General features: G+C 40.5%; 1 protein-coding gene across 8 annotated transcripts in view; it reads left to right on the top strand.

Moving 5' to 3' along the window:
• The window catches only part of LOC139562713 (NLR family CARD domain-containing protein 3-like), a 287,993-nt gene extending 271,473 nt beyond the window's left edge, over positions 1-16,520 (top strand). For all 8 annotated transcript variants that reach the window (XM_071380663.1, XM_071380666.1, XM_071380665.1 and 5 more), the window contains 7 exons: positions 674-847; positions 8,317-8,490; positions 10,166-10,339; positions 11,784-11,957; positions 13,447-13,620; positions 14,311-14,357; positions 15,094-16,520. In XM_071380663.1, coding sequence (XP_071236764.1) covers positions 674-847; positions 8,317-8,490; positions 10,166-10,339; positions 11,784-11,957; positions 13,447-13,620; positions 14,311-14,357; positions 15,094-15,623 — 1,447 coding nt within the window. In that variant the 3' untranslated portion in view covers positions 15,624-16,520. The remainder of the gene's footprint in view (positions 1-673; positions 848-8,316; positions 8,491-10,165; positions 10,340-11,783; positions 11,958-13,446; positions 13,621-14,310; positions 14,358-15,093) is intronic.
• Positions 16,521-19,749: the final 3,229 nt, after the last annotated feature.

Below are 19,749 nucleotides of genomic sequence, written 5' to 3'. Positions count from 1 at the left end.
ATGTTATCTACTCTCTTAGACAGAAAATTACTCCAGTCATCATCCACCATTTTATTATTGGGCAAAACACAACTCAAAACACAACCAAAACAAACTGCAAATGCAACCAACGGGTTTACGGCCAAATACTAAACTTTTGACTACTTTAATACACTATGAATTAATTGGTCAGAATACTTATGACTTCTTGAAAAGTGGAGACTGGGAACATGAAGTGTTTACATTTTTAATCGTGAAACAGATATCTATTAAAATATCCTCAAATAAAAGGTAACACTATGTGCTGTCACCTCATATGACACATTTGATCTCAAATCAAAAATGTTGGCATGTAGAGCCACATTTAAAATGTTAGCTTCACTGTCAAAATAGATAAGGTGTGGACTGTATACTCAATACAATCTAAATCTGATACCTCACTGTCTGTCTTCTGACTGGTACTGCTTTATAAACTGGTCTGGTCAGTCTACTCAAATATTAGTTCAATACATGTTTCTATCTGCAGGCAATACATTGATCATTTGTCATTTTTTATGATGTTACATTAATTTATGAATAGATATGGAAGGTTTCAGAACACTGATATATCTGAATATGTTGAAAAAATATACTGCCACTATTTTCAACACCAAAGAATAGCAGTGCGATTTTATAATGATTTGACTCTTTGCAGGCTGTCAGGCTGTCTAGTCACAGAGGAAGGCTGTGATTCTCTGGTCTCAGCTCTGAAGTCAAATCCCTCACACCTGAGAGAGCTGGATCTGAGTTACAATGACCTGAAGGATTCAGGATTGAAGCTGCTCTCTGCTGGACTGGGGAATACCCACTGTAAACTGGAGACTCTGAGGTCAGTATTCCTGTAGTTGGTCAACAAGTCATAACTGTTCACCAGATCCACATGTGTTTACCAGAGACACATAGTCCACACCGTATGTGTTTGGACAGTGAAGCTTAAAGTTTTACTTATGGTGTTATGCTCCAGCATTTTGGATTTGAGATATAATGTTTCATATTAGGCAACAGTACAGAATGTCACCTTTCATTTGAGGGTATTTTCATACATAGATGTATTACTGTTAAGAAAGGAAAGCACTTTATGTATGTAGTTCTCCCATTTGAAAAAGTTGTAATTAATCGGACATATTCACTTATAGAGTATTAAAATACTCATAAGTTTAGTATTTGGTCCCATATTCCATGCCTGCAGTGATTACATGAAGCTTGTGATTCTACTAACTTGTTGAATGCATTTGCAGTTTGTCTTGGTTGTGTTTAAGATGTTTTTCCTAATAGAAACTGAATGGTGAATAATATCCTGTCATTTTTGAGTCACTTCACTTGCATTGTCAGTAAGAATAGAAGATGTTTCTGGACGCTTCTACATTCATGTGGATGTTACCATGATTATGAATAATCATGAATGAATCGTGAATGATGATAAATGAGAAAGTTACAGAGGCACAAATATCATACCCCCTCTGTTATTGGTAATTTGTGAGAGGTTAGCATGTTTTGTTGTAGCCTCTGTTATTGGTAATGGTGAAAGGTTAGCATGTTTTGTTGTGGCCTCTGTAACTTTCTCACTCATTATAATTCATGATTCATTCATGATTTTTCTTAATTAATCATGGCATAATCAGGATAAATTTAGTAATATTTAGAAACATGTTATCTACTTCCTTCGACATAATTATTCCAGTCATCATCCACCATTTTATTTTTGGGCAAAACACAACCCAAAACACAACCAAAGCAAACTGCAAATGCAACCAACGCGTTTACGACCTAATACTAAACTTTTGACTACTTTAATACACTATGAGTGAATTGGTCAGAATACTTATAACTTCTTCAAATAGGGGGACTAAATACATAAAGTGCTTTTTTTTCAAAAATTTGAAACAGATTTGTATGAAAATACCCTCAAATAAAAGGTGACATTATATACTGTCACCTCATATGAAGCATTTGATCTGAAATCCAAAATGTTGGAGTATAGAGCCACATTTAAAATGTTAGCTTCACTGTCAAAATAGATATGGTGTGGACTTTATACTCAATACAATCTAAATCTGATACCTCACTGTCTGTCTTTTGACTGATACTGCTTTTTAAACTGGTATGGTCAGTCTACTCAAATATTTGTGGAATACATGTTTCTATCTGCAGCAATACATTGATAATTTATAATTTGTTATGATGATACATTCATTTACGAAGAGATATGGATGGTTTCAGGACACTGATATCTCTGAATATGTTGAAAAAATACACTGCCACTATTTTCACCTCCAAAGAATAGCAGTGTGATTTAATAATGATTTGACTCTTTGCAGGCTGTCAGGCTGTCGAGTCACAGAGGAAGGCTATGCTTCTCTGGTCTCAGCTCTGAGGTCAAACCCCTCACTCCTGAGAGAGCTGGATCTGAGTAACAATGACCTGAAGGATTCAGGAGTGAAGCTGCTCTCTGCTGGACTGGAGGATCCACACTGCAGACTGGAGAAACTCAGGTATGTAGAGGGTTTGTGTCTATGTTCATATCAGACATGTTTGACTTATCAGGCTAGTGAATTCAAACATTCTTACCACCACTTGGACAAATGTTACTGTGTCTGTGTGTGTGTGTGTTCAGTGTGGGTGTCTGTCCAGTGTGTGTGTGTGTGTCCAGTGTGTGTATGTGTGTGTCCAGTGTGTGTGGACATAGACACACACACACACGCTGGACACACAAACACACACCGGAAAAACTGGACACACACACTCACACTGGACACACACACACTGGACACACACTGGACATACACACTGGACACACATACACTGGACACACAATGGACACACACACACAATGCACACACACACAATGCACACACACACACACACACACACACACACACACACACACACACACACACACACACACACACACACACACACACACACACACACACACACACACACACACACACACACACACACACAATGAACACACACTGTACACACACACACTGGAGACACAGTTTCCAGTGTATGTGTGTAGAGTTCAGGTGTATCACTCCACCACCTGGACAAAGTTATATGCTGACTGTGTGTGTGTCCAGTGTGTGTGCGTGTGTGTGTGTGTGTGTGTGAGTTCCCGTGTATCACTCAATGACTGTCTGTTCTTCTGCTTACCGCTACAGTGTGGAACATGGTGGAGAGAACACAATGAAACCTGGGCTTAGAAAATGTGAGTGTTGACTGCTGTGAAGAATATGACTAAGAATAAGTCTTAACTCAAGTTAAGTCAAAGTCAAAGACCACCATCATTACTTACTTTGTCATATTAAATAGCAGCTGTAGTTCTACAGAAGCAGAAATCAGGGACACCAAAGTTTACAAAGAGTTGCTTTGACAATGTGTGTGTCTGTGTGTGTGTGTCTGTGTGTGTGTGTGGCGTGTTCGTGTTACATAAGAAATGTGTGTTTGTGTTCATGTATACAGGTGTGTGTGTGTGTGTCCAGTGTGTGTGTGTGTGTGTGTGTGTGTGTGTGTGTGTGTGTGTGTGGATGTATGTGTGTGTTTGTCCATGCTTGCGTACAGGTGAGTGTGTGTTTGTGTGTGTGTGCTACTTTAGAAGTGTTTGTTTGTGTTCATGATGTATACAGGTGTGTGTGTGTGTGTGTGTGTGTGTGTGTGTGTGTGTGTGTGTGTGTGTGTGTGTGTGTGTGTGTGTGTGTGTGTGTGTGTGTGTGTGTGTGTGTGTGTGTGTGTGTGTGTGTGTGTGTGTGTGTTTGTGTGTGTGTGTGTAATTAATGGGAATAAGTGTGTTTTATATTACCATACAGTATAACATATGATCATTCAACAAGTCTCAAGTTACCTTAACTTCTCCTTTTGATACCTAGAAACATCTACATTAAATTAATTAGTGAAAAGTGAGTTAACATTCTAATGTGAATGATGATGATTTCTAATATTGTGTCTGGTTTCATCCATCAGATGTCTGTGATCTCACACTGGACCTAAACACAGTAAACAGACTCCTCTCTCTGTCTGAGGAGAACAGAAAGGTGACATGTAGGAGAGAGGAGCAGCCATATCCTGACCACCCAGAGAGATTTGAGGGCTGTGAACAGGTGTTGTGTAGAGAGGGTCTGACTGGGCGCTGTTACTGGGAGGTAGAGTGGAGTGGGGGAGGGGCTGATATAGGAGTGACATATAAAGGAATCAACAGGAGAGGAGGGGGTAAGGACTGTTGTCTTGGATACAATGACAAGTCCTGGAGTCTGTTCTGCTCTGACAACTGTTACTCTGCCCGGCACAATAATAATCTCACTACCATAGACGTCCCCTCCTCCAGCTCCCACAGAGTAGGAGTGTATCTGGACTGGCCAGCCGGAACTCTGTCCTTCTATAGAGCCTCCTCTGACAAACTGACCCACCTGAACACATTCACCTCCACATTCACTGAGCCCCTCTATCCAGGGTTTAGGGTTTATGATGTTGACTCCTCAGTGTCCCTGAAATAATAACCTGACACACACACACACACACACACACACACTGGACTCACACACATTGACACAAACACTCACGAACACACTGACACACACACATTGGACTCACACACATTGACACAATCACGCACACACACACACACACACACTAGACACACACACACACTGGACACACACACACACTGGACTCACACACTGGACACACAAACACTGGACTCACACACATTGACACATACAGACACACACACACACACACACACACAGGACACACACTGGATACACACTGGATACACACACACACACACTGGACACACACACACACACACTGGACACACACACACACACACACTGGACACACACACACACTGGACTCACAAACACTGGACTCACACACATTGACACATACAGACACACACACACACACACACACACACACACACACACACACACACACCACACATATGCGTCTTCCTATAATAGTGAGGACCATCATTTCTGATTGGGAACAAACAGACACCTCATTCCAGCACTAAGTGGTCCCACAAACACAGAGGTGAAAATATTACAGGAATATTCTGCAAACGTTGATGAAGACGTCACTCAATACACCCAAAACAACATGCAGTCTTTCCACAAGACTCCCATGAAGGTATAGTGTGACGTTATGAGTTGACGTTAAAGTAACATTCTCAGAACATATTGCACTTGTTTTATATTGTTTTAGATGTATCCTCTGTTTAAACATTTAAACTCTTACAATAACACTGTTAAAATACCAATGTGATCATTTGTTTTATGTCTTTTAAATGGAAAACAAATTGTACAATTATATATGGACATATGCTCCATAGTTGTACAAGTGTACAAGGATGTATTGTAAATTCATAATAAAACATACTTGAAACAAGAAAAAGCATGTTAATTGTGAAAACAGTTTCATTATTGATTTTACATTGCCTCTGTCAGGTCTAACTTCCGTTCGCAGGTTGGCGTTTGTCATGAATCTTGCCCTGGAGGCAGAACTGCGCGATTTCCTCTAGATATGCCTGCTGCAATGTCAAAATTGGCTACATCATAAACTAATTTTGTTTTATGGTCTAAATTTTTAAATGTAAAATGTAAATTTTATGTTTATTTATTAACTAGACAAGTCAGTTAAGAACAAATTCTTATTTACAATGACGGCCTACCCTGGCCAAACCCAGACAACGCTTACAACGCTGGGCCAATTGTGCACCGCCCTATGGGACTTCCAATCACAGCCGGATGTGATACAGCCTGGATTCGATCCAGGGACTGTAGTGACACCTCTTGCACTGAGATGCAGTGTCTTAGACCACTAGCGCCACTTAAGGAAAGGATTAGCAGTGTGGTTGGGGTTAAGGTTTGAATTAAAATGGGATTTTATTACTTTGTGCCTGTGCCAGCTAGTGACCACTTTCCTGAACTGCCACCAGGGCAAGATTCATGACATTAAACGCCAACCTCAACCACATCAAATAAGCATCCAAGTCAAACTGAAATCTTATCAGAAACATGTTGGTCCTGTTACAACAAAGATTGGCCACTAGATTATTGCCAGTTTATATTCATAAATTAAACTTCACCTCATTTTAACATTCTGTCATAAAGAACACATTCAAAATGTTAACTAAAAGAAATACAAATATTTTCTTATCTCAAAAGGTTAAGTTAAAAAATAACCATATTAAATTCCAAATAAAGTAACGATTGACCGTAACAGGGATTCATATTAAATCATGCATAAATCCCTTGTGACAGGGGAAATGGAAGCTTGATGTGTGAAACAGGAAGTGGCAATTGAATTCAGGCTTCACCAAAACATTTAGTTGCTGAAACAGTTCTAGTCTTTTATCTCTGGGTAACAGGGTTCACATGTTATGCTGGAAACACTCAGTTTTCCACAAAAAAACTAAACAATTCAAAAACAGAGCAGAACCAGCTCACAAGCTCAACTAGGACCTGCATTTTGGAGCTAGGACCTGCATGTTGGAGCTAAGACCTGCATGTTGGAGCTAGGACCTGCATGTTGGAGCTAAGACCTGCATGTTGGAGCTATGTCCTGCATGTTGGAGCTATGTCCTGCATGTTGGAGCCAAGACCTGCATGTTGGAGCTCGTACTTGTGTTTTAGAGTTAGGACCTGCATGTTGGAGCTCGGACCTGCATGTTGGAGGTAGGACCTGCATTGTGGAGCTAGGACCTGCATGTTGGAGCTATGTCCTGCATGTTGGAGGTAGGACCTGCATGTTGGAGCTAGGACCTGCATGTTGGAGCTAGGACCTGCATGTTGGAGCTAGGACCTGCATTTTGGAGCTAGGACCTGCAGGTTGGAGCTAGGACCTGCATTTTGGAGCTAGGACCTGCATGTTGGAGCTCGTACCTGCATTTTAGAGCTAGAACCTGCATTTTGGAGCTAGGACCTGCATGTTGGAGCTATGTCCTGCATGTTGGAGCTAGGACCTGCATGTTGGAGCTAGGACCTGCTTTTTGGAGCTAGGACCTGCATGTTGGAGCTATGTCCTGCATGTTGGAGCTAGGACCTGCATGTTGGAGTTATGAACTGCATTTTGGAGCTAGGACCTTCATGTTGGAGCTAGGACCTGCATGTTGGAGCTAGGATCTGAATTTTGGAGCTAAGATCTGCATTGTGGAGCTAGGACCTGCATTCTGGAGCTAGGCCCTGCATGTTGAAGCTTTGTCCTGCATGATGGAGCGAGGACCTGCATGTTGGAGCTATGACCTGCATTTTGGAGCTAGGATCTGCATTTTGGAGCTAGGATCTGCATTGTGGAGCTCGGACCTTTTTTTTAGCCTCTGTTATTGGTAATGGTGAGAGGTTAGCATGTTTTGTTGTAGCCTCTGTTATTGGTAATGGTGAGAGGTTACCATGTTTTGTTGTAGCCTCTGTTATTGGTAATGGTGAGAGGTTAGCATGTTTTGTTGTAGCCTCTGTTATTGGTAATGGTGAGAGGTCAGCATGTTTTATTGTAGCCTCTGTTATTGGTAATGGTGAGAGGTTAGCATGCTTTGGTGTGGCCTCTCACTCATTATTATTCATGATTAATTCACGATTTTTCTTAATCATGCCATTATCAGGATTAATTTATTATTGTTTAGAAACATGTTATCTACTCTCTTAGACAGAAAATTACTCCAGTCATTATCCACCATTTAATTTTGGGCAAGCACAAACGAAAATACAACCAAAACAAACTGCAAATTTAACCAATGACTTTACGACCAAATACTAAACTTCTGACTACCTTAATACACTTTGAGTGAATTGTTCAGAATACTTATGACTTCTTCAAATGGGGAGACTGGAAACATAAACTGTTTTAATTTTTAATAATTGTGAAACATATATGTATTCAAATAACCTCAAATAAATATTGACATTATATACTGTCACGTCATTTGAAACATTTGATCTCAAATCCAAAATGTTGGAGTACAGAGCCACATTTAAAATGTTTGCTTCACTGTCAAAATAGATATGGTGTGGACTGTATACTCAATTCAATCTAAATCTGATACCTCACGGTCTGTCTTTTGACTGATACTGCTTTATAAACTGGTCTGGTCAGTCTACTCAAATATTTGTACTACAATGTTTCTATCTGCAGACAATACTTTGATCATTTGTCATTTTTAATGATGATACATTAATTTATGAATAGATATGGCATGTTTCAGGACACTGATATATCTGAACATGTTGAACAAATTTACTGCCACTATTTTTACCACCAAAGAAAAGCATTGTTATTTTATATTGATTTGAATCTTTACAGGCTGTCAGGCTGTCTAGTCACAGAGGAAGGCTGTGCTTCTCTGGTTTCAGCTCTGAGGTCAAACCCCTCACACCTGAGAGAGCTGGATCTGAGTAACAATGACCTGAAAGACTCAGGATTGAAGCTGTTCTCTGCTGTACTGGAGAATCCCCACTGTAAACTGGAGACTCTGAGGTCAGTATTCCTGTAGGTGGTCAACAAGTCATAACTGTTCACCAGATTCACATGTGTTTACCAGGCACACATAGTCCAAACCATGTCGGTTTGCACAGTGAAGCTTACAGTTTTAAATTTGGTGCTATGCTCCACCATTTTGGATTTGAGAAAGAATGTTTCATTTTAGGCGACAGTACAGAATGTCACCTTTTATTTGAGGGTATTTTCATACAAAGCTGTTTTACTGTTAAGAAAGGAAAGCACTTTATGCATGTAGTTCTCCCATTTGATTAAGTCGTAATTAATCGGACATATTCACTTATAGTGTATTAAAGAGGTCATAAGTTTAGTGTTTGGTCCCATATTCCATGCCTGCAGTGATTACATGAAGCTTGTGATTCTACAAACATGTTGGATGCATTTGCAGTTGGTCTTGGTTGTGTTTTAGATGTTTTTCCTAATAGAAACTGAATGGTGAATAATGTCCTGTCATTTTAGAGTCACTTCACTTGTATTGTCAGTAAGAATAGAAGATGTTTCTGGACGCTTCTACATTCATGTGGATGTACCATGATTATGAATAATCATGAATGCATTGTGAATAATGATAAATGAGAAAGCAACAGAAGAACAAAGATCATACCCCCTCTTTTATTGGTAATGGTGAGAGGTTAGCATGTTTTGTTGTAGCCTCTGTTATTGGTAATGGTGAGAGGTTAGCATGTTTTTTTGTAGCCTCTGTTATTGGTAATGGTGAGAGGTTAGTATGTTTTGTTGTAGCCTCTGTTATTGGTAATGGTGAGAGGTTAGTATGTTTGTTGTAGCCTGTGTTATTGGTAATGGTGAGAGGTTAGTATGTTTTGTTGTAGCCTCTGTTATTGGTAATGGTGAGAGGTTAGTATGTTTTGTTGTAGCCTCTGTTATTGGTAGTGGTGAGGGGTTAGCATGTTTTGTTGTAGCCTCTGTAACTTTCTCACTCATTAATATTCATGATTCATTCATGATTTTTCTTAATCATGGCTTCATCAGGAATAATTTATTATTGTTTAGAGACATGTTATCTACTCTCTTAGACAGAAAATTACTCCAGTCGTCATCCACCATTTTATTATTGGGCTAAACATAACCCAAAACACAACCAACACAATCTGCAATTGCAACCAACGAGTTTACGACCAAATACTAAACTTTTGACTACTTTAATGCACTATAAGTGAATCGGTCAGAATACTTATTACTTCTTGAAAAGTGTAGGCTGGGAACATGAAGTGTTTACATTTGTAATCATTTAATCGTGAAACATATGTCACCTCATATGACACATTTGATCTCAAATCAAAAATGTTGGCATATAGAGCCACATGTATAATGTTAGCTTCACTGTCAAAATAGATATGGTGTGGACTGTATACCAAATACAATCTAAATCTGATACCTCACTTTCTGTCTTTTGACTGATACTGCTTTATAAACTGGTCTGGTCAGTCTACTCAAATATTTGTACTGTACATGTTTCTATCTGCAGGCAATTCTTTGATCATTTGTCATTTTTTATGATGATACATTAATTTACGAATAGATTTGGAAGGTTTCAGGACAATGATATATCTGAAAATGTCTAAAATATATACTGCTGCTATTTTCAACACCAAAGAATAGCAGTGTGATTTTATAATGATTTGACTCTTTGCAGGCTGTCAGGCTGTCGAGTCACAGAGGAAGTCTGTGCTTCTCTGGTCTCAGCTCTGAAGTCAAACCCCTCACTCCTGAGAGAGCTGGACCTGAGTAACAATGACCTGAAGGATTCAGGAGTGAAGCTGCTCTCTGCTGGACTGGAGAATCCCCACTGTAAACTGAAGACTATGAGGTCAGTATTCCTGTAGGTGGTCAACAAGTCATAACTGTTCACCAGATCCACATGTGTTTACCAGGAAAAAATAATCCACACCATATGGGTTTGTATTGTGAAGCTTACAGTTTTACATTTGGTGCTATGCTCCAGCATTTTGGATTTGAGATATAATGTTTCATATTAGGCAACAGTACAGAATGTCACCTTTTATTTGAGGGTATTTTCATACATAGCTGTATTACTGTTAAGAAAGGGAAGCACTTTATGTATGTAGTTCTCACATTTGAAAAAGTTGTAATTAATCGGACATATTCACTTATATCGCATTAAAATATTAATAAGTTTAGTATTTGGTCCCATATTCCATCCCTGCAGTGATTACATCAAGCTTGTGATTCTACTAACTTGTTGAATATATTTGCAGTTTGTCTTGGTTGTGTTTTGGATGTTTTTCCTTATAGAAACTGAATGGTGAATAATGTCCTGTCATTTTGGAGTCACTTCACTTGTATTGTCAGTAAGAATAGAAGATGTTTCTGAACACTTCTACATTACTGTCTATGCTACCATGATTATGAGTAATAATGAATGAATCGTGAATAATGATGATAAATGAGAAAGTTACAGAGGCACAAAGACCATACCTCCTCTGTTATTGGTAATTTGTGAGAGGTTAGCATGTTTTGTTGAGGACTCTGTAACTTTCTCATCATTAATATTCATGATTCATTCATAATTTTTCCTAATTATGGCATCATCAGGATTAATTTATTATTGTTTAGAAACATGTTATCTACTCTCTTAGACAGAAAATTACTCCAGTCATCATCCACCATTTTATTATTGGGCAAAACACAACTCAAAACACAACCAAAACAAACTGCAAATGCAACCAACGGGTTTACGGCCAAATACTAAACTTTTGACTACTTTAATACACTATGAATTAATTGGTCAGAATACTTATGACTTCTTGAAAAGTGGAGACTGGGAACATGAAGTGTTTACATTTTTAATCGTGAAACAGATATCTATTAAAATATCCTCAAATAAAAGGTAACACTATGTGCTGTCACCTCATATGACACATTTGATCTCAAATCAAAAATGTTGGCATGTAGAGCCACATTTAAAATGTTAGCTTCACTGTCAAAATAGATAAGGTGTGGACTGTATACTCAATACAATCTAAATCTGATACCTCACTGTCTGTCTTCTGACTGGTACTGCTTTATAAACTGGTCTGGTCAGTCTACTCAAATATTAGTTCAATACATGTTTCTATCTGCAGGCAATACATTGATCATTTGTCATTTTTTATGATGTTACATTAATTTATGAATAGATATGGAAGGTTTCAGAACACTGATATATCTGAATATGTTGAAAAAATATACTGCCACTATTTTCAACACCAAAGAATAGCAGTGCGATTTTATAATGATTTGACTCTTTGCAGGCTGTCAGGCTGTCTAGTCACAGAGGAAGGCTGTGATTCTCTGGTCTCAGCTCTGAAGTCAAATCCCTCACACCTGAGAGAGCTGGATCTGAGTTACAATGACCTGAAGGATTCAGGATTGAAGCTGCTCTCTGCTGGACTGGGGAATACCCACTGTAAACTGGAGACTCTGAGGTCAGTATTCCTGTAGTTGGTCAACAAGTCATAACTGTTCACCAGATCCACATGTGTTTACCAGAGACACATAGTCCACACCGTATGTGTTTGGACAGTGAAGCTTAAAGTTTTACTTATGGTGTTATGCTCCAGCATTTTGGATTTGAGATATAATGTTTCATATTAGGCAACAGTACAGAATGTCACCTTTCATTTGAGGGTATTTTCATACATATATTTGTTACTGTTAAGAAAGGAAAGCACTTTATGTATATAGTTCTCCCATTTGAAAAAGTTGTAATTAATCGGACATATTCACTTATAGAGTATTAAAATACTCATAAGTTTAGTATTTGGTCCCATATTCCATGCCTGCAGTGATTACATGAAGCTTGTGATTCTACTAACTTGTTGAATGCATTTGCAGTTTGTCTTGGTTGTGTTTAAGATGTTTTTCCTAATAGAAACTGAATGGTGAATAATATCCTGTCATTTTTGAGTCACTTCACTTGCATTGTCAGTAAGAATAGAAGATGTTTCTGGACGCTTCTACATTCATGTGGATGTTACCATGATTATGAATAATCATGAATGAATCGTGAATGATGATAAATGAGAAAGTTAGAGAGGCACAAATATCATACCCCCTCTGTTATTGGTAATTTGTGAGAGGTTAGCATGTTTTGTTGTAGCCTCTGTTATTGGTAATGGTGAAAGGTTAGCATGTTTTGTTGTGGCCTCTGTAACTTTCTCACTCATTATAATTCATGATTCATTCATGATTTTTCTTAATTAATCATGGCATAATCAGGATAAATTTAGTAATATTTAGAAACATGTTATCTACTTCCTTCGACATAATTATTCCAGTCATCATCCACCATTTTATTTTTGGGCAAAACACAACCCAAAACACAACCAAAGCAAACTGCAAATGCAACCAACGCGTTTACGACCTAATACTAAACTTTTGACTACTTTAATACACTATGAGTGAATTGGTCAGAATACTTATAACTTCTTCAAATAGGGGGACTAAATACATAAAGTGCTTTTTTTTCAAAAATTTGAAACAGATTTGTATGAAAATACCCTCAAATAAAAGGTGACATTATATACTGTCACCTCATATGAAGCATTTGATCTGAAATCCAAAATGTTGGAGTATAGAGCCACATTTAAAATGTTAGCTTCACTGTCAAAATAGATATGGTGTGGACTTTATACTCAATACAATCTAAATCTGATACCTCACTGTCTGTCTTTTGACTGATACTGCTTTTTAAACTGGTATGGTCAGTCTACTCAAATATTTGTGGAATACATGTTTCTATCTGCAGCAATACATTGATAATTTATAATTTGTTATGATGATACATTCATTTACGAAGAGATATGGATGGTTTCAGGACACTGATATCTCTGAATATGTTGAAAAAATACACTGCCACTATTTTCACCTCCAAAGAATAGCAGTGTGATTTAATAATGATTTGACTCTTTGCAGGCTGTCAGGCTGTCGAGTCACAGAGGAAGGCTATGCTTCTCTGGTCTCAGCTCTGAGGTCAAACCCCTCACTCCTGAGAGAGCTGGATCTGAGTAACAATGACCTGAAGGATTCAGGAGTGAAGCTGCTCTCTGCTGGACTGGAGGATCCACACTGCAGACTGGAGAAACTCAGGTATGTAGAGGGTTTGTGTCTATGTTCATATCAGACATGTTTGACTTATCAGGCTAGTGAATTCAAACATTCTTACCACCACTTGGACAAATGTTACTGTGTCTGTGTGTGTGTGTGTTCAGTGTGGGTGTCTGTCCAGTGTGTGTGTGTGTGTCCAGTGTGTGTATGTGTGTGTCCAGTGTGTGTGGACATAGACACACACACACACGCTGGACACACAAACACACACCGGAAAAACTGGACACACACACTCACACTGGACACACACACACTGGACACACACTGGACATACACACTGGACACACATACACTGGACACACAATGGACACACACACACAATGCACACACACACAATGCACACACACACACACACACACACACACACACACACACACACACACACACACACACACACACACACACACACACACACACACACACACACACACACACACACACACACACACACACACACACACACACACACACAATGAACACACACTGTACACACACACACTGGAGACACAGTTTCCAGTGTATGTGTGTAGAGTTCAGGTGTATCACTCCACCACCTGGACAAAGTTATATGCTGACTGTGTGTGTGTCCAGTGTGTGTGCGTGTGTGTGTGTGTGTGTGTGAGTTCCCGTGTATCACTCAATGACTGTCTGTTCTTCTGCTTACCGCTACAGTGTGGAACATGGTGGAGAGAACACAATGAAACCTGGGCTTAGAAAATGTGAGTGTTGACTGCTGTGAAGAATATGACTAAGATTAAGTCTTAACTCAAGTTAAGTCAAAGTCAAAGACCACCATCATTACTTACTTTGTCATATTAAATAGCAGCTGTAGTTCTACAGAAGCAGAAATCAGGGACACCAAAGTTTACAAAGAGTTGCTTTGACAATGTGTGTGTCTGTGTGTGTGTGTCTGTGTGTGTGTGTGGCGTGTTCGTGTTACATAAGAAATGTGTGTTTGTGTTCATGTATACAGGTGTGTGTGTGTGTGTCCAGTGTGTGTGTGTGTGTGTGTGTGTGTGTGTGTGTGTGTGTGTGGATGTATGTGTGTGTTTGTCCATGCTTGCGTACAGGTGAGTGTGTGTTTGTGTGTGTGTGCTACTTTAGAAGTGTTTGTTTGTGTTCATGATGTATACAGGTGTGTGTGTGTGTGTGTGTGTGTGTGTGTGTGTGTGTGTGTGTGTGTGTGTGTGTGTGTGTGTGTGTGTGTGTGTGTGTGTGTGTGTGTGTGTGTGTGTGTGTGTGTGTGTTTGTGTGTGTGTGTGTAATTAATGGGAATAAGTGTGTTTTATATTACCATACAGTATAACATATGATCATTCAACAAGTCTCAAGTTACCTTAACTTCTCCTTTTGATACCTAGAAACATCTACATTAAATTAATTAGTGAAAAGTGAGTTAACATTCTAATGTGAATGATGATGATTTCTAATATTGTGTCTGGTTTCATCCATCAGATGTCTGTGATCTGACAATGGACCTAAACACAGTAAACAGACTCCTCTCTCTGTCTGAGGAGAACAGAAAGGTGACATGTAGGAGAGAGGAGCAGCCATATCCTGACCACCCAGAGAGATTTGAGGGCTGTGAACAGGTGCTGTGTAGAGAGGGTCTGACTGGGCGCTGTTACTGGGAGGTAGAGTGGAGTGGGGGAGGGGCTGATATAGGAGTGACATATAAAGGAATCAACAGGAGAGGAGGGGGTAAGGACTGTTGTCTTGGATACAATGACAAGTCCTGGAGTCTGTTCTGCTCTGACAACTGTTACTCTGCCCGGCACAATAATAATCTCACTACCATAGACGTCCCCTCCTCCAGCTCCCACAGAGTAGGAGTGTATCTGGACTGGCCAGCCGGAACTCTGTCCTTCTATAGAGCCTCCTCTGACAAACTGACCCACCTGAACACATTCACCTCCACATTCACTGAGCCCCTCTATCCAGGGTTTAGGGTTTATGATGTTGACTCCTCAGTGTCCCTGAAATAATAACCTGACACACACACACACACACACACACACACTGGACTCACACACATTGACACAAACACTCACGAACACACTGACACACACACATTGGACTCACACACATTGACACAATCACGCACACACACACACACACACACTAGACACACACACACACTGGACACACATACACACTGGACTCACACACTGGACACACAAACACTGGACTCACACACATTGACACATACAGACACACACACACACACACACACACAGGACACACACTGGATACACACTGGATACACACACACACACACTGGACACACACACACACACACTGGACACACACACACACACACACTGGACACACACACACACTGGACTCACAAACACTGGACTCACACACATTGACACATACAGACACACACACACACACACACACACACACACACACACACACACCACACATATGCGTCTTCCTATAATAGTGAGGACCATCATTTCTGATTGGGAACAAACAGACACCTCATTCCAGCACTAAGTGGTCCCACAAACACAGAGGTGAAAATATTACAGGAATATTCTGCAAACGTTGATGAAGACGTCACTCAATACACCCAAAACAACATGCAGTCTTTCCACAAGACTCCCATGAAGGTATAGTGTGACGTTATGAGTTGACGTTAAAGTAACATTCTCAGAACATATTGCACTTGTTTTATATTGTTTTAGATGTATCCTCTGTTTAAACATTTAAACTCTTACAATAACACTGTTAAAATACCAATGTGATCATTTGTTTTATGTCTTTTAAATGGAAAACAAATTGTACAATTATATATGGACATATGCTCCATAGTTGTACAAGTGTACAAGGATGTATTGTAAATTCATAATAAAACATACTTGAAACAAGAAAAAGCATGTTAATTGTGAAAACAGTTTCATTATTGATTTTACATTGCCTCTGTCAGGTCTAACTTCCGTTCGCAGGTTGGCGTTTGTCATGAATCTTGCCCTGGAGGCAGAACTGCGCGATTTCCTCTAGATATGCCTGCTGCAATGTCAAAATTGGCTACATCATAAACTAATTTTGTTTTATGGTCTAAATTTTTAAATGTAAAATGTAAATTTTATGTTTATTTATTAACTAGACAAGTCAGTTAAGAACAAATTCTTATTTACAATGACGGCCTACCCTGGCCAAACCCAGACAACGCTTACAACGCTGGGCCAATTGTGCACCGCCCTATGGGACTTCCAATCACAGCCGGATGTGATACAGCCTGGATTCGATCCAGGGACTGTAGTGACACCTCTTGCACTGAGATGCAGTGTCTTAGACCACTAGCGCCACTTAAGGAAAGGATTAGCAGTGTGGTTGGGGTTAAGGTTTGAATTAAAATGGGATTTTATTACTTTGTGCCTGTGCCAGCTAGTGACCACTTTCCTGAACTGCCACCAGGGCAAGATTCATGACATTAAACGCCAACCTCAACCACATCAAATAAGCATCCAAGTCAAACTGAAATCTTATCAGAAACATGTTGGTCCTGTTACAACAAAGATTGGCCACTAGATTATTGCCAGTTTATATTCATAAATTAAACTTCACCTCATTTTAACATTCTGTCATAAAGAACACATTCAAAATGTTAACTAAAAGAAATACAAATATTTTCTTATCTCAAAAGGTTAAGTTAAAAAATAACCATATTAAATTCCAAATAAAGTAACGATTGACCGTAACAGGGATTCATATTAAATCATGCATAAATCCCTTGTGACAGGGGAAATGGAAGCTTGATGTGTGAAACAGGAAGTGGCAATTGAATTCAGGCTTCACCAAAACATTTAGTTGCTGAAACAGTTCTAGTCTTTTATCTCTGGGTAACAGGGTTCACATGTTATGCTGGAAACACTCAGTTTTCCACAAAAAAACTAAACAATTCAAAAACAGAGCAGAACCAGCTCACAAGCTCAACTAGGACCTGCATTTTGGAGCTAGGACCTGCATGTTGGAGCTAAGACCTGCATGTTGGAGCTAGGACCTGCATGTTGGAGCTAAGACCTGCATGTTGGAGCTATGTCCTGCATGTTGGAGCTATGTCCTGCATGTTGGAGCCAAGACCTGCATGTTGGAGCTCGTACTTGTGTTTTAGAGTTAGGACCTGCATGTTGGAGCTCGGACCTGCATGTTGGAGGTAGGACCTGCATTGTGGAGCTAGGACCTGCATGTTGGAGCTATGTCCTGCATGTTGGAGGTAGGACCTGCATGTTGGAGCTAGGACCTGCATGTTGGAGCTAGGACCTGCATGTTGGAGCTAGGACCTGCATTTTGGAGCTAGGACCTGCAGGTTGGAGCTAGGACCTGCATTTTGGAGCTAGGACCTGCATGTTGGAGCTCGTACCTGCATTTTAGAGCTAGAACCTGCATTTTGGAGCTAGGACCTGCATGTTGGAGCTATGTCCTGCATGTTGGAGCTAGGACCTGCATGTTGGAGCTAGGACCTGCTTTTTGGAGCTAGGACCTGCATGTTGGAGCTATGTCCTGCATGTTGGAGCTAGGACCTGCATGTTGGAGTTATGAACTGCATTTTGGAGCTAGGACCTTCATGTTGGAGCTAGGACCTGCATGTTGGAGCTAGGATCTGAATTTTGGAGCTAAGATCTGCATTGTGGAGCTAGGACCTGCATTCTGGAGCTAGGCCCTGCATGTTGAAGCTTTGTCCTGCATGATGGAGCGAGGACCTGCATGTTGGAGCTATGACCTGCATTTTGGAGCTAGGATCTGCATTTTGGAGCTAGGATCTGCATTGTGGAGCTCGGACCTGCATGTTGGAGCTAGGACCTGCATGTTGGAGCTAGGACCTTCATGTTGGAGCTAGGACCTGCATGTTGGAGCGAGGATCTGCATTGTGGAGCTAGGATCTGCATTGTGGAGCTAGGACCTGCATTCTGGAGCTAGGACCTGCATGTTGGAGCTATGTCCTGCATGTTGGAGCTAGGACCTGCATTTTGTAGCTAGGACCTGCATTGTGGAGCTAGGACCTGCATGTTGGAGCTAGGACCTGCATGTTGGAGCTAGGACCTTCATTTTGGAGCTAGGACCTGCATTTTGGAGCTAGGACCTGCATTTTGGAGCTTGAACCTGCATGTTGGAGCTAGGACCTGCATGTTGGAGCTATGATCTGCATGTTGGAGCTAGGACCTGCATGTTGGAGCTTTGATCTGCATGTTGGAGCTATGACCTGCATTTTGGCACTAGGACCTGCATGTTGGAGCTAGGACATGCATGTTGGAGCTAGGATCTGCATTTTGGAGCTAGGATCTGCATTGTGGAGCTAGGACCTGTAAGTTGGAGCTAGGATCTGCATTTTGGAGCTAAGATCTGCATTTTGGAGCTAGGACCTGCATTTTGGAACTAGGACCTGCTTTTTGGAGCTAGGACCTGCATGTTGTAGCTAGGACCTGCATTTTGGAGCTAGGACCTGCATGTTGGAGCTATGTCCTGCATGTTGGAGCTAGGACCTGCATGTTGGAGCTAGGACCGGCATTTTGGAGCTAGGACCTGCATGTTGGAGCTATGTCCTGCATGTTGGAGCTAGGACCTGCATGTTGGAGCTATGTCCTGCATGTTGGAGTTAGGACCTGCATGTTGGAGCTAGGATCTGCATGTTGGAGCTAGGACATGCATATTGGAGCTAGGACCTGCATGTTGGAGCTAGGATCTGCATTTTGGAGCTAGGATTTGCATTTTGGAGCTAGGACCAGCATTTTGGAACTAGGACCTGCATTTTGGAACTAGGACCTATCCATATTCCTGTAATACTTGGTCCATTTGGTGATCTTGTAAATTCATCATCTGGCAGAGCATTGCTATCTGTTTTCTAAGTTTAGTTGACCTGGGGTGAGGATATTCCACTCTGCAGACAGAGGCAAAGTGCCGTAGGGAGTCAGATCCCCTGATGGATGTGTAGGACCACAGTGCTGTAGACAGTCAGATACCCTGATGGGTGTGTTGGACCACAGTGCTGTAGACAGTCAGATACCCTGATGGGTGTGTTGGACCACAGTGCTGTATACAGTCAGATCCCCTGATGGGTGTGTTGGACCACAGTGCCGTAGACATTCAGATACCCTGATGGGT

Source organism: Salvelinus alpinus, chromosome 32 (genome assembly GCF_045679555.1).
Source record: "Salvelinus alpinus chromosome 32, SLU_Salpinus.1, whole genome shotgun sequence".
Classification (NCBI taxonomy): Eukaryota; Metazoa; Chordata; class Actinopteri; order Salmoniformes; family Salmonidae; genus Salvelinus; species Salvelinus alpinus.
The sequence above is the reverse complement of the archived record's forward strand: the minus strand, read 5'-3'. Positions and strand labels throughout refer to the sequence as shown.